This window comes from Saimiri boliviensis, chromosome 17 (assembly GCF_048565385.1).
Source record: "Saimiri boliviensis isolate mSaiBol1 chromosome 17, mSaiBol1.pri, whole genome shotgun sequence".
In the NCBI taxonomy this organism is placed as follows: domain Eukaryota; kingdom Metazoa; phylum Chordata; class Mammalia; order Primates; family Cebidae; genus Saimiri; species Saimiri boliviensis.
This window is the reverse complement of record NC_133465.1, coordinates 13,139,857-13,156,390: the sequence shown is the minus strand read 5'-3', so window position 1 is coordinate 13,156,390 and position 16,534 is coordinate 13,139,857. Positions and strand designations below refer to the sequence as shown.

The window sequence follows — 16,534 nt, the reverse complement described above, 5'->3', positions numbered from 1 at the left end:
TAAACAATGATTTTATATTTTCTTCCATATAGTTACATTATTTTTAGTTCTCAGGGTACCGACTCTCCTACTGATTGTGTCTGCGGATGCTCTCTCGTGACCATTCTATTTTCAGTTTGTTTTACTGTGAGCTCAACATCAGTAAGCACTGCTTTTCTGAGAATCCCATAAGTTCTGACATTTGAATTGAGACATTTCATATTTGCTTCTGCCAGAGCCCTAAGGATTTCAATTGTCCTTCGCCAGTTTCACGTTTATCTCTCTACTTGGACCTTGCCTCACTGCACAGATATGACTTTAGAGCCAAGAGTTCTGATTTCCCACTGGCAACATCTTCCTCTTTTCCACCAAAGTCCCCAGAGAGAATTCAGGTGTTTCCCTGAGAGAGTCTAGTCCCCTTTTCATGGATGGGGACTTACCTAGATTTGGCACCAACCCACACAAAGTATCACCTTACCCAAGAAGTGTGTCATCTCCCAGGATGGCTGAGCCCTCCATCAGACACTGAGCCAGTGTTGTCAAAGGCAACTTTTTCTGAAAAGAAAGCAAATGGTGTAATGAAGCTACTTTCCATAGTCACCTGTTGGCTCTAAAATAGCAAAAAGTCAAATACTTGCCTACGTTATTATATTAGTATGAGACAAGCTGACTTTAAAATTGCTTTAAACCTAGAAATTCATAGTGTACAATGATGGGTTAGACTTGGAGATGTCAAAATTCAGAAAACGAGAACTGAATTACAATAGCCACTGTGGGAAATCAGCCTAAGGCTTACATGCTGCATTTTAAAATGAGGTAGGATGGCAAGAAGGAAAAATGAGAAAAACTTAAAATTATGTTAACAAAGATTTGAGCAATGCCTTAATTTCCAAAAATCAATACATCTCTTAGGAGTGTATTAGCTTTATTTTAAAAACGAGGCAGTAGCCAGGCACGGTGGCTCACGCCTATAATCCCAGCACTTGGGGAGGCTGAGGTGAGTGGATCACCTGAAGTCAGGAGTTTGAGATCAGCCTGGCCAATGTAGTGAAACCCCGTCTTTGCCAATAATGCAAAAATTAGCTGGGTATGGTGGTACACGCCTGTAATCCCAGCTACTCAGGAGGCTGAGGCAGCAAAATGGCTTGAACTCAGGAGGTGGAAGTTGTAGTGAGCCAAGACTGCACCATTGCACTCCAGCCTGGGAAACACGAGTGAAATTCCATCTCAAAAAAAAAAAAAAGAGGCAGCTATGGTCAAGAAAGAGAGAGAAAAGTGTTCACATAAAATTACAACCCAGAAAGAGTAAGTACCAAAATAAAGACATACTCCAAAGAAGACAGATGACCAAAGAGTACATGAGAAGATGATTAACCAACCTCATTAGTCATTAGGGAAACCCCAATCAAGGCCACAGTGAAATATCACTTTACACTCACTAAGATGGTTATAATAATATTAATACTTGACAAAACAAAAAAAAAATAAGGATTGGTGAGTATGAACCTTCATTCATTCCTAGTGGAAGTTTAAACTGGTCCAGCACTGTGAAAGTGTATTAGTATCTCAGTAAGTTAAGTAGAATTATTGCACGGCACAGCAATTCCACACTGGGAAATCTATCCAAAGTAACCAAAAACAGATGTTCAAAAAAGAGGTACACAAATGTGAAGAGCAACACTACTGACAATGGTCAAAAGGTTCTAACAACTCAAATGTCCACCAGTGAATAAATGGATAAACAAAATGTGGTATATCCATACAATGGAACATTATGCAGCCAAGAAAAAAGGAATGTTCCATGCTACAGCATGGATGAACCTTGAAGATATCCTGCTAAGTGAAATAACCTAGACACAAAAGGACACACATTGTATAACTCTATTTAATGAAATATCCAGAACAAGCAAATCCACAGAGACAGAAAGTAGATTAATGGTTGTCACAGGGCTGCAGGAGTGAGTAGAATGGGGAAGGACTGCTTAATGACTATGGGGTTTCCTTTGGGGATGATGAAAACATTCTGGAACTAGATAGGTGGTAAATGGACTAACTGTTAAAACCACTGTGCACTTTTAAATGCTACATTTTATGTTACAGAGAGGGAGAGACAAGCTGTGAGAGGAGTTTAGTATGACCCATTCCCCATGCTAAGTATCAAAGAGCTCTTTCCTTTCTGAGCTAAGACCAGCCAGCACACACAGATGGACCAAAAACAAGGTAAGAACCAATAGCACCTTCTCAAATCTTCCAGTCTATGTGGCTACAAAGGTAGTTCTTCAAATAGAAAGTGACTGAACTACACCCAGCCCAGAGCCTCCTGGTGTTATTACATAGAAAGTTTCCACTCTAATTCATTTGCTAATCCAGTATTTATGATGGGTAGGTACCACACCAGTGATAAACAAAACTAAACACTGCTCTCATGGAACTTTTTTCTCTTTTCTTTTTTTCTTTCTTTTTTTTTTTTTTTTTTTTTTTTTCAACACAAGGTCTTGCTCTATCACCTAGGCTGTAGTTCAGTGTTGCAGTCATAGCTCACTGACGCCTCAAGCTTCTTTGGCTCACTCGATCCTCCTGTCTTAGCTTCTGAGCAGTTAGAAATACAGATATACACCTCCACACCTGGCTAATTTTATTTCCAAATTTTTTGTAGAGATACTGTCTCACTATGCTTCCCAGGCTGGTCTTGAACTTCTGGGCTCAAGCAATCCTTCTGCTTTGGCCTCCCCAAGTGCTGGGATTGCAGGTATGGGCCACCACACCCAGCCACAGAACTTACTTCTAATGGTGAAGATAAATAATAAACAGCATCATACCTTGTCCTAAGTCTCTTTTCATCTGGCTGTTCCTTTGTATCCTTTATAATATCCTAACTGATAAATACAACTAAAATGTTTCCCTGAGTTCTTCGAGCCATTTTAGCAAATTATCGAACCTGAAGAGGGGGTTGTGTGACCCCTAATTTATAGCTGGTTGACCAGAAACACTGAAGGCTGGATTTGCAATTGACATGTTAAGTAGGGGCAGTGTGGTAGGACTGAGCCCTTAACCTGTGGGATCTGACACTAACTCCAGGTATACAGTGTCAGAATAAATGGTAAGACACCCAGCTGGTGTTCAGAGAGTTGGAGAATTGCTTGGTGTGTGCAAAAAATCCCTCCACACGTGGTCATAGAAGTAATGTAAGCATAGAGAAACAGAGTATGGTTTTCACAGAAGCAGGCATAATATTCCAATTGCAGCCTCACAGAGAAGGCGCAGCTCAACCGGGGTGATTTTTGTCCTCCTGGGATCATTTGGCAACACCTGGAGACATATCTGGTTGGCACAGTATGGGAGATGCTCTTGGCATCTAATGGGTAGACGCCAGAGATGTTGCTAAACATCCTGCAGTGCACAGAAGTCTCCCCCAGCAAAGGATTACTAGGCTCAAAATGTCAATAGTGCTGTGGTTGAGAAACCTGGCTTAATTTGCAAGTGTTTAAAACATGCCGGGGACAAGTCCGTGAAGATGCTTCATCTCGAACATCAGATGGTACAACCACAGTACTGATGAGCTCACATAAGAAGACCATTTTGGTTTGTGATAAACATTCACAGTCCCATGACCTGCCAACAGGACAAGATTTCAGCATTTCTGAATCTTTTTGAAATTTGAAAAAGAAGAGAGGATTTGCCTCTAGTAAAGGGGACTTGTGATGGTCCAGGAGTTGACATCCTTTAAAGAAATAACATCTACAAGTAGGTGAGCAGAGTTTTTCCAAATATGGAAAAAGACTAGTCAGGTGATCCTGTCAGTGAGTGGAACAGAAAACTACGTCCATGGGTGACCAAATGAATGATGGTCAAGATCAACAGGATAAGACCGGCCACTGGAGGAATATGAGGTTGATGGGACCTTTGGAGAGAGGATGGAGAGGGGACAGCCAAGCAACTGTTCTGAAAAATGCAGAATGGAAAACACAGTTTGGAATTACAGTGCGGGAGGCACCCGGCTCCTGAGCCAAGGAAGCTGCAACATTTTCTCACCATTTTGAGTCATTTAGCACCTGCATGAATGATTTGAGTTGTCCTCTTAGGTAGCAGTGAGGACAAAATTAAGTGAATTCTTAAGGGATATGCCTTTTAATCTTAACAAGAAGCATAACCTTTTCCTCTTGCCCTTTCTCATTCTCTATCATATCTATTATATTAAAAGAATGAATTAATTTTTCAGTGGGAAATACATGCATATGGCATAAAACTAAAAGATGCTAGAGGATTTATAGCCAAAAGTCTCCCTCCTCTACCACCTCATTCCCCTTACCAGAGACCATGACAGTGACCAGATTTTGTGTATCCTTTCATAAATACACTAAGCAGATTCAATTATACATACATGTGTGTGTGTTTATTTTTAGTATTTCTCCCCACCTGTTAGCATACTAAATATACACACTCTGTGCCTTGCTTTCCTTTTCACAGAGAGCTAGATACCTTTCATATCATTTTCTATCATTACATATGGCACTGTCTTGTTCGTTTATTTTAATGGCCACACAAACCATTGAATGAAAATAACAAAATGTATCTACTCAAGTACCCTACCAACGGTGTAACTGTCACTCTAGGAGAGATGACAAGGTGAATTTGAGAGCTTGGATTCTAAGGTAGGGGTAAAAGTTAGTGAAAATCAACATGAGTTTTTATTTGTGTAGATAGCTTAAGAATCAATTACAAGGAAGTCACCAAATGACAAGAGAAAGAAAGAAATGCATTAAGGTGGCATACTTTCATATCAAAATGGGTAAGTGCAACCCCATAATTAAAGACAATACATAAGAAGAAGAAGTTAAGGGGACTATAACCCACAACAGACTACAAATGATTTCTATTTCTAAAAAGATTGTGCAAGGTGAAAGGACATTATCAGCTCCAGAGATGCCAGGCGTTGTAGCAATCTGGTACAACTTAATGATTGCCTCTAACTGAGATACTATTTGCTCTCTCCCTCACACTTACCAAAGTATACCCCCGCTACCCCCCTTTCAAGTATAACAATATCCAGTCTTATACAAAGGCACAAGAAAGCTACAATGGACTCTGGGGACTCATGGAAAAGGGTGGAAGGAGAGTGAAGGATAAAAGATTACACATTGGGTACGGTGTACACTATTCAGGTGAAAGGTACACCAAAATATCAGAAATCACCATTAAAGAATTTATTCATGTAATCAAACACCACCTGCTCCCCACAAAACCTGTTGAAACAAATAAATCAGTATTTTTTTAAAAAAGGATATCCAGTCTCAGAAGAATTAAATTGCTCAAAGATCTAGAAAAACTCCGGAAATTTTTTTCCCTCCAGTACCAAGGATCCACACTGACAAAGCCAGTCCCGATCCCTGGCAAACATCAGTGCCCAGGTAAAAAGATCTTAGCAGGGCCAGGCACAGTGGCTCATGCCTGTAATCCCAGCACTTTGGGAGGCTGAGGCGGGTGGATCACGAGGTCAAGAGATCGAGACCATCCTGGTCAACATGGTGAAAACCCGTCTCTACTAAAAATACAAAAAACTAGCTGGGCATGGTGGCACGGCCTGCAATCCCAGCTACTCAGGAGGCTGAGGCAGGAGAATTGCCTGAACCCAGGAGGCGGAGGTTGCGGTGAGCCGAGATCGTGCCATTGCACTCCAGCCTGGGTAACAAGAGTAAAACTCTGTCTCAAAAAAAAAAAAAAAAAAAAAAAAGATCTTAGCTCCTAGCAAACTTCATGCTGGCCAATGATTTTCAGAGTCAAAGAGGAACTATTAAAATAATGGTTTTCCCTGGCTCTGGAGTTCAGATAGAACCTATAAGAATTAAGGGAAGGAGGCCGGGCACAGTGGCTCACGCCTGTAAGCACTTTGGGAGGCCGAGGCAGGTGGATCACAAGGTCAAGAGATTGAGACCATCCTGGCCAACATGGTGAAACCCTGTCTCTACTAAAAATACAAACAATTAGCCGGGCGTGGTGGCACATGCCTCTAATCCCAGCTACTTGGGAGGCTGAGACAGGAGAATCGCTTGAACCCAGGAGGCAGAGGTTGCAGTGAGCCAAGAATGTGCCATTGCACTCTAGCCTGGGCAACAAGAGTGAAACTCCATCTCAAAAAAAAAAAAAAAAATTAATAATAATTAAGGGAAAGAACGACAGACTGTCTCAGGGTTTCGATAGTTTCGATACAGTCAGTCTGACATGTCTGAGGTGACTGTTCTCTCTAAAATTATCTTGGCCATAAGCAACAGAGTTTGTCAGGTGACCCAGGCGATAAGTTTCATTCTAATATCCACCCATTCCTACAACACACACACACACACACACACACACACACACACACACACACTCACACTCACTCTCTCTCTCCCTCTCCTCCCCGCAACTCCTTCTCTCTCCTCCACCCCTTTCTCTCTCACACATATTCCCTATCTTTGAAAATCGTTGTCTACTATCCTCTAATTCCAGGCCCAGGCAACCAGCTCTTCCGTGGTTCACCCCCAACAAGACACACAGCCCAGGGTTGATGACTGGGTCTCAACAGTTCTCAGCAGCCACTCCAGCCTAACAGTGTGCCACTGCTAATGGCACCGGGTTACACTTCTTTCATATTACTTAAGTTAAGGTTGTGCAAGGCAGATACATGCTTTACCTCACTGAGCCCTCAAACAACCCTGCTAGGTAGGGAGTTATGATTCTTACCATTTTCCAAATCAAGAAACTGAGGCTTAGGAGGTAATTAACTTGCCCAAGGTCAGGTTAAATTAGGAAGCAACTGAACTTAGGAATTAGGAAGCTTCACCCTTGGGTCATCAGATTCCAGAGCTTAACCTCAGAAGTGCCTCTTACAGAAGAAGAAAGACATGCTAGTCTGGCAGGCAAGTTCTGTGCCTAAAATATTCACAGACCATCCATTCATGACACACATCGGCTTGTATCATTGCCCTGTTGCGACAGGCTCTATCTGAGGCACAGAGAACAGAGCTGATGGACACACAAGATCCCTGCTCCCATCGCAATGATGGAAATGAATGATCACAGTGATTTCAGATCCTAATATGTGCCATGAAGAAAATAAAACAGGATGATGAGATTAGGGTGAGGGAGGCAGGAGACACATTAGGTGGTCAAGAAAGCTTCCTGAAAAGGTGACATCTAAGCTGAGAACCAAACAAACTGCTGGCTTGAAATGCTGGGAAGAGCATTCCCTGCGGAGGGTAGAGGAAGCACAATGGCCCAAGACGGGTGTGAGCTGGGCATGGTCAGTACCAGGTCAGCACAGTTAGAAAATGATAACGGAGGGGAAGGAAGCCCAGAGCCAAGCTCAGAGATGCAGGTGGAAGACACATAATAGTGTCCAGGGGCCAAGGTAAGGAGTTCAGACTTTTTTTTTTTTTAAAACAGAGTCTCACTCTATTGCCCAGGCTGGAGTGCAGTGGTAAAATCTTGGATCGCTGCAACCTCCACCTCCTGGGTTCAAGCAATTCTCCTGCCTTAGCCTCCTGAGTAGCTGGGACTTTAGGCACGCGCCACCAGGCCTGGATAATTTTTCTGTATTTTGGTAGAGACAGGGTTTCACCGTGTTGCCCAGGCTCGTCTCTAACTCGTGAAATCAGGCAATCCGCCAGTCTCAGCCTCCCCAAGTGCTAGGATTACAGCCGTGAGCCACCGTGCCCGGCCAGGAGTTCAGACTTTATTCTACGATGGGAATCCTGGAGCAGGATGAGGCAGGAGAGTGACGTTACTGGATTTCCAATTTAAACACTGGCTCCCGAGGTGGCAGAGAAGGGAATACGGAGGAGGAGGGGAGGGATTAGGGTGGAAGATGTGACAGGAGCCACTGTGTTCGGGAAGAGCTGACAGCTGCTTAGACTAGGGTGGTAAATGTTGAAGCCAAGTGGAAATTCTTTGGAGGAAGAGTCAGCAGGGCGTACTGACAGCCTGCACGCGGGGGGTATTGAAAGGAAAGATTAAAGGATGGCAACCGGAATTTCGATGAGCAAATGCATGAATTGAGAATACCGTTTTCTACTGTTTTGCCTCTTGGCTGGGTCCTTCTCCTGGTAGAGCGTGAAATGCTGCGGTTCCTGGGGTTCCTGTTTCAAAGGTAATTTGTCTTCTCACCCTACACTTTCTCCTGAGGTGAGCAACTCCCAGGGGTTCAACTGTCACTCGAGGTAGAGACCATGAAACCCCTCTCTCCTCTTCACACATCCATATCCCTCCCGTTGCCAAGCTCTCATACTCCACCTCCAGGATCTACCACGTTCGCTGATTTTTCTCCATAGTCACTGTCTTCATTGCATCTCCCTGATACTGTTCCCATCTCTGCGTAACCGGCCTCTCACTTCTACCACGGCCCCACCCATTAGTCCTTTACTCATACCGTTTTCAACAAATTCGGTCATGTCTCTCCCTGTTAAAATGCTAGCTTTCCTCTGCACTTAGGGATCAAGTCCAAACCCTCACCAAATCCTACAAAGCATGATCCCATCGCCCTGCAGTCCCACCTCATGCCATCCTCCCTATTCTCTAAAGTCTGGTCACTCTGGCCATCCTTATGTTTCTCAAAAATGTCAAACTTGGCCGGGCGTGGTGGCTCATGCCTGTAATCTCAGCACTTCGGGAGTCCGAGGCAGGTGGATCACCTGAGGCTGACTCACAAGCCCTCTATGATTGTCCATCTCTGAACCATCTCTCAACATTCAACTTCCTTAGACAGTGTTGCTTCATCCACTCCCTCCGTCCCACCCCACCTTCCCTTTACCCTTTCATTTCTTTTCTTTTCACCCATTTCTCCGATCTTGAGACATCTCCCTACTTAATCATCGCAAAGAAGTGGATATATGTTTCAGTATTTGAGATGATTTATAAGTATCACATTTCCTATTAAATCTCTTAATGTATTTAAGAGAAAAACTGAACAAAATTGAGTTCAGAATTTTTTCCCCCAGTTCTTTGATTGTATCTTTTTTTAAGTAGCTCTTTGACTTTCAGACCATTTATTCAGTCCTATGATGACAAGGAAAGACGGATCAGCACAAGAAATCATTGACAAAATCAAGCACTGGAAATCCATGCAGTGAAATCACTGTACGTGCCTGGGCACCTACTTCCACTGCAGACTTCCCCTAGTTCACGTGTTTATCACCGCATGCATGTGACTGCAGCCTTCAGAGCCTGATCATTCTGTTTACTATTTCTAGAAATTGGCTAGCCTGGGAGGGGCAGTCTCTCCAGGGTCAGAGAAGACATTGCATGTCTTCTCTAGTAAGAGAAGCTGGATAGTGTATGTCCAGCAGGTGAATTACGGCCGGTCATAGCAAACCCATTTCTCCTGGACGCATATTCACCTTCTCCACCTCCCCTGCAGCTAGAGAAACACAAATGAAATTAATTCATGGTCTTACCACTTCCCTGCTTCCTGCTTGTGACATGGTTATGTGAAGATGTGACATGTGGAGCTGCAGCAGCCACATTACAGTACTAAGCAGAGGCCCAAGAGTCACATAGATGCAGACCCAAAGCTGCTGAATAAGCCCTGGAACTGGCTACATTAGACATCTTGTTAAGTGAAGCAGTAAGTGCCTTTTTCTCAAGTCTCTATTAAGCAGTGTAGTTATTAACCATGTGTTTTATTTTCCGTATTCAGATGCTCTGACAATATCTTGAGCCCTTGCTGACCGTAGAGGGACTGCCCCTCCCAGGCTAGCCAATTCCTAGAAACAGTAAACAACTCACCTAAAACATGCTTTTTAAATTCAAACCAATCTAGCACTCACACTTCAACAACCTCCTCTAAGGGGCTCTCACACCCCAGGCCCCTATCCATCTGCCCGAATCACCTGACTAGGAGGTCAGGTACCAGACAGCTAGAAGTAGTCCTTAATAAATCAAACTAACCAGTCCTAAATCTTCTGCAGACACCACAACAAAGGCTCTGGCCCCTAATCCCCTCCTCTACCTCCTGACCAACCCTAGAGCTTCCCCTGTGGCCACCCTGGGTGATATGGCCTGTCCCCTTCTCTTGGGAAGGGTGAATAACTATCTCTCATTGGCAGTCATCTCTTGATCTGCTGGCTTTGCCATAGCTCAGATCTTCCATCAATACCATATACTTCAGATCACTCAGGGACCCAAATGTCTCCTTACTGATATAGTATGTAAGACTCTCAATCCCATGAAAACTCAACCAAGCCAGGTAACTTCATTTCATCCGAGAAAAATAATGTTAATACTAATCCACCTACCAACATCACAGGCTGTATTCAAGCCTCTGGTGGTAGCATTCAGATGATACTCTCGATACCAAAACACACTGTACTTTGGACCAGTTATTTTAAAAATAGTGCTTCTTGGAGCAAAAGAAAGGAGATAAATCAAAGGCAGGCTTGGCTCCAGCACCCCCATCCAGAACCGTTCCTGGCACCCCCATGCGATGTGGGTTTGATAAAAGGGTTTCATGCCCAAAGTCGTTTTGCAAACTCTCCCTTCAGATGGTTCAGGTTCCCCTTGCTGAATTCCTGATACATGCAGAATTATTTCTATAGATATTTTTCAGAGCTGTGAAGTTTTATTTATACACATACAAACGATTCCTGCTGGGAATATTAAGAAAGAAGAAACCAGGGCTTGGAGAAAAAAAAAAAAAAAAAAAAAAAGAAAGAAAGAAAAGAAATGACTGGTAGGGCAAGCAGAGCAGGTTTCTGCACTGCAGCAGGACATGGGAAGAAGTATTGTGGCCCATAACGTCACAGTTAACAGAAACAAGGCGAACAGAAGCTGAGGGGCATCAGGGACACCAGGGGGAAATGGAAGTTGGCAATAATTGCAAGTCAAAGAAAAAAGTCTAAAAGATCCCAATCATGTAGATTATCAACTCAAGGAAGGAGGAGAAAAACCTAAATTGTGTATCCCTTGTCATAAAGCCAAGGGAATGTCTAAGAATATCTTTTAATCTTTGGTGGAGTGGAGAGGGATGGGGTCAGGAGGAAGGTAAACCTGCAGAGACTGTCCGTATGGAGGGGTGTTTGAAGGGAATCGCGTTATACAATGCCTGTTACTTCTAATGTAGGTTATAGACATAGGCATTAGAGTCGCTTTATTTAGCAGGCTCTCTTTCTTGTGTCTCATTATAGCAAAAACAATTTTCAAGGGCCTTTAGAGGTCACTTGCAACCTCTAAAACCACAACGTAATTTTTTTTCATGAGATTTTAACATACCGTTGAGGCAAATGCAATCAATGAATGAGCTGAATCAGGGGTCAGAAAATCCATCAAGGATAAAGCTTCCCTAGAGGTGAGATCCCAAGCTCACCTCTGCCATCTTTCCCAGTTGGTCCAGTCTGGGGAGGACAGGGAGGGGACCTCACTTTGCCTAGGGAGGGCAGGGGATGTTTCAGGCTGAGCTGAAGAGCAGGAATAGTAGAGAGGGTTGTCACTCCACAGACTCAGGGAGCTAGGGCTGCTGAGTCAATTCTCAGGCGCATAAGCAGCTACATAAACAGCTATGACCAGGAGGGTCACACAAGTAGGATCCTTGTCCTCAGCAGGCAAGATGTAAGCTCCCCAGGGGCGGAGGGCACTTACAGAGCGCTTGTCAGCTTCTGCCCCTTGCTGGCCCTGCAGACATGCGGTGAGCTTCTTGTGTGTGCTGTGCGACACCTGTTTCACCAGCTCCAGACGCTTCTCCACCTGCAGAGAGAAGAGCGGGTGGTGTCACTGGGAGAGGGCAAGGACAAGGGAAGAGGGGTTGTAGGTGTGAACAATCACAACTCATGTTTACATGGAGACAAGGACTCAGAGAGACAACTTTCAATGCCAGAGAACTAGAGGGGCAGTAATCATAGACTCCAGGATCCTTGGGCTAACTGTATGGTGAAATGACATTAAACCTCTCCTGAAAGAGCTTAACCTAAACCAGTATTCAACACGCCAAGTACTGTTGTAAAAGACAAAAAAAAAAAAAAAAAAAAAAAAAAAAAAACCTTATCTCCAAGCAGTTTGTAAGGAGCAGCTGCATTGGGGATGGCTTAGTTTTAAACAGAAAAATATCTCTGGGGTCTGTGAGCCAGCGTCAGTGACTGCCTTACCTGAAGAAGGTCTTCACTCAAAACTTCTGTCTTTTCGGCCCTAAAAAGAACATTAAGAAATATATCAGTAAGAAAACTAAGAACAGAGCCTCATAATTACTCCCCAGTCGCTTCACTTAGGCCAATATCAGAAAAACAGAGACATTAGTAGAAGAAACATCTAAGAAGAGAATAGATAAAACTAGAATTTACTAGGAAACTTGAAAAACCAATACACCAGCAAACACAGCAAAGCAGAAGACTTTTCTGCTATAGATTGGAACCTGGATTCATGACAAGAAATGTTTGCCTTTGTTCCCAGATACACACACACACACACACACACACACACACACACACACCTATAAAGTATCAGAATTAAGGTTTCCACACCCATCACCCTTGGCCTTCCCCAAAGAAGCTAATGCAGAAGAAATCTGAGAAAGGATCAATTAACAACAAAAACAGGGACTGTATTGAATCCCAGTAACTAACACAAATGCCACCACCAAGGTCTGGCAACCAAGCATTAGGTCCACCAGAAAATGGAGGGCTTGAACCTGAAATTTCTACATTTAGAGAAAGAACCTGGATGTGTGGGTGACACCCCCCACAAGCACCGAGGAAGAAGAACTATGCAGACCCCAGGCACAATTAGTGCCTGAAGTGTAACTCACTGCTTACTTATATCTAGCTTATATATACATACTCATACTTAGTCCCACATAATCTTTCTATATAATCATATAACTTAACTGCTTACTATATTTAGCTTATATATATATAATCATACTTAGTTCCATATAATCTTTCTATATAATCATATAGGTATTGTAGTCAGAGCTGTACTGACACATTTAGTGCTGATTTATAGACTCCTTTATATAACCATATAGTAGTATGTAGTAGGAGGAATACCTAGAGCAGTCACAGAACAGAAAAAGTACATGGGAAAACAGCCAGACCAGGACAAGAACCAAAGACCCAGGGGTGGCATCCCTGCCTGAAAGGGCATACGCTGTATGGCAGGCTTGAAGCAAGAGCCTCTCCTCCTGATAAAGGAGTTGTAGTGCCTTGCATCAAGTGCCTGTGGAAAGTAGGCCTCAGGTCTGAGATCCCACAAATAACCGAGGGAGAAGAACCCTCTGGTGTGACCAGTCACGGTGGCTGTACACCCTATCAGTCTTTTCTCGCTTCTGTGCTAGCTCAAATCATCCTCCCATAAATATCTTAAGAGAAGAGCACAAGTCTGACAGCTCCCACTGCATTGGCTTACAATATCTTTCTATTGGAAACCCTTTGAAGTCTCCAGACCCCAGACAGAAAATGTGCATGACACCTGTTGCACACAGCCCACCTCCTTGCCTCGGTGACCTAATGGGGGTTGGACCCCTTTTCTGCACACTACCCTCTACTACTGCGCATGACACGGCCTCCTCCTGCACATGGCCCACCTCTCTGCCCAGGTGACATAAGGGGATGGCCCCCTCGCTTATGACTCATGAGATTATGTATGCCCTATCACTAAGCCTATAGATGATGACCTCACTTACGACCCTTACCCCTGCTTGTACCTAATAAACACAGATGCTTCTGGGCATTTGGGGCCTCACCTGTCTCCGCTCATAGGTGGCGTGAGTCTTCCCCCAAGTCCAGCTGCTCTTCTCCAGTTCTTCAGTGTCCTGTCTCTTTACTTCTCAGATCCTGCACCTCAGCACAGCATAAGGGACACCCCACGGCCCTGTGGGGCCAACAGCCCTACATGGATGCTAGTGGAATTGGACCCAGCTAACCCATTAGCACTTCCTGCCCCAGGTCAGAGGAGAGTGCCAAATCTTTCGGGAATGAAGCATTCTAATTTCATGCGCTTTCTCTCTCTCTCTCTCTCTCTCTCTCTCTCTCTCTCTCTCTCACCTTCTCTGACACACTGCACACACACAAAGACTTTCTCTCTCTCACACACACACGCATGCACACACACCACACACACAAACACAGCTAATTCACATGAAAACAAACCACCAAGATTTAAAAGTACAAAGAAAGAAACAACATATGAGAAGCATAAAGAACTTCAGCTACTGAAATTATCAAAGACTGTAATGCATGTATAAAATATCTAAGAACAAATGATATATTAAAAAATAAGCAGTAGAACTTCTGCTTCCAGGAAGAGGGAGTGAATATATTTTAGCAATTTTTCTCACTGACACAACTAAACACCTAGGAGAGTACAGAAACATAAGACTCTGAGAAGGAGACGGAAAAAATACTGGCTGGGAACCTTCAGAATAACATGGTAAAGAAATAACATGGTAAAGGTGTTGTCCTTCACATTTCTCAGACTTGGAGCTTAAGAAACTAGCACCTAAAACATCCACAGGCTTAGATAAAACAAACCCCAACAAAAGCCTGGTCTCTGTAGACAAATGACCAAGGAGCAGCCTAGCAAGAGAGACACTTTTGAGAAAACCGCTCACTGCAGCCAACACCACAGAAAAGAACTGTTATCCTACTCTACCTATGCCAGTCAAAGCCCTGACTTCTACCCCTACCAGCAAGGAACACACACTCAAGCCCGTGCCCTTCATCAGTTTGGGAGCATCCAAGGACACTGAGAAACAAAAAGAGAACATCCATCTAGGGCGTAGACATGTCTGTCACTGCTAGGCAACCAACAAAGCCCATCTTCCTCTGCTACAGGACCAGTGGAAATCGCACGGCCACCTGGACACCCAGGCCCACATGCTGATAATGAAGCATCTCTTCCCCTTCCCATTGGGATGGTGTCACAAGAGTCCTAGTGGACAGACAGGACTCTTGCGATTGCTCAGCAATAATGAGGCCACTCCCTTCTGCAGTATTAGTGAAAGCCAAGTAGGGGGCAACAATGAGATACTCATAACCCCCCATCCACCCGTGAGGTGGCAGTGGAAGCCCAGAGGAGAACCAGAACTCCCACACCCACCCAGTACTAACAAGGAGCTCCTCCATCTTTGAAGGCTCAATGAAGACCAGCCAAGTGGGGAATCCGGACTTCTAATCCAATTTATCACAAACAAAACAGCACTGATCTTCCCCATTAGAGCAGCATCAGAGAAAGCCAGCTACAAGATAAAGTTTAAATGAGATCCAGCATCACATAATAAAATAGCTATATCTAGATTTCAATTCCTCACCATACCAAGAACCAGAAAAAACTCAAACTAAAAGAAAAAAAAAAAAGACAACAGATGCCAATTAAAGTATTCACTATAAAAATGCTTCAGCGTGTAGTAGTAAACATGCTTGAAACAAATAAAATGGAAAATCTCAGAACGGAAATAGAATATGTAAACAAGAAACAAATAAAAATTTTAGAGCTGAGGCCAGGCATGGTAGCTCATGCCTGTAATCCCAGCACTCTGGGAGGTGGAAGCAGAAGGATCACAAGGTCAAGAGATCAAAACCATCCTGGCCAACATGGTGAAATCCCATCTCCACTAAAAATACAAAAATCAGCAATTATCTGGGCATGGTGGCGTGCACCTGTCATCCCAGCTACTTGAGAGTCTGAAGCAGAAGATTTGTTTGAACTCGGGAGGCAGAGGTTGCAGTGAGCCAAGATTATGCCACTGCACTCCGGCCTGGCAACAGAGCCAGATTCCATCTCAAAAAAAAAAAAAAAAAAAAAAAAATTAGAGCTGAAAAATATAGCAATCTAATTAAAAAAAAAAAAAACTCAGTTGATGGATTCAACAGCAGAATGAAGGGGGCAGATGAAAGAATCAGTGAACTGGAGAAAGCATAATAGAAATTTTCCAATCTGAACAACAGGGCAAAAAAAATCAACCAAACAAATCAACAAACAAACAAAGCCTCAGGGACCTGTGGGGCTATAACAAAAGATCAAATGTTTTACGTCATCAGAGTCCCAGAAGAAGAGGGGAAAAACTGGTAGCTATATTAGACTAGGTTGGCCAAGAAAAAAAAAGTTAAAAAAAGATAGGCTAAAAAATACTCAAAGAAATAATGCCTAAAAATGTCCCAAATGTGGCACTAGACACAAACCTACATATTTAAAAAGATGAAGAGGCCGGGTGTGGTGGCTCAAGCCTGTAATCCCAGCACTTTGGGAGGCCGAGGCGGATGGATCACGAGGTCAAGAGATCGAGACCATCCTGGTCAACATAGTGAAACCCCGTCTCTACTAAAAATACAAAAACTTAGCTGGGCATGGTGGCATGTGCCTGTGATCCCAGCTACTCAGGAGGCTGAGGCAGGAGAATTGCCTGAACCCAGGAGGTGGAGGTTGCGGTGAGCCGAGATCGCGCCATTGCACTCCAGCCTGGGTAACGAGCAAAACTCTGCCAAAAAAAAAAAAAAAAAAAAAGAAGAAGAGACCCCACAGAGGATAAACATAAAGAAATCCTCACCAAGACACATCATAGTCAAAGCTCTAAAAACTAAAGACAAATCTTGAAACC

General features: G+C 43.6%; 1 protein-coding gene across 6 annotated transcripts in view; it reads right to left on the bottom strand.

The window, feature by feature from the left end:
• The window catches only part of ARHGAP44 (Rho GTPase activating protein 44), a 203,691-nt gene that overhangs the window by 82,874 nt on the left and 104,283 nt on the right, over positions 1-16,534 (bottom strand). For all 6 annotated transcript variants that reach the window (XM_010339869.3, XM_003929255.4, XM_010339870.2 and 3 more), the window contains exons 2-4: positions 12,090-12,129; positions 11,587-11,691; positions 458-534 (exon numbers count right to left, since the gene is read on the bottom strand). In XM_010339869.3, the coding sequence (XP_010338171.1) occupies positions 458-534; positions 11,587-11,691; positions 12,090-12,129 (222 nt within the window). The remainder of the gene's footprint in view (positions 1-457; positions 535-11,586; positions 11,692-12,089; positions 12,130-16,534) is intronic.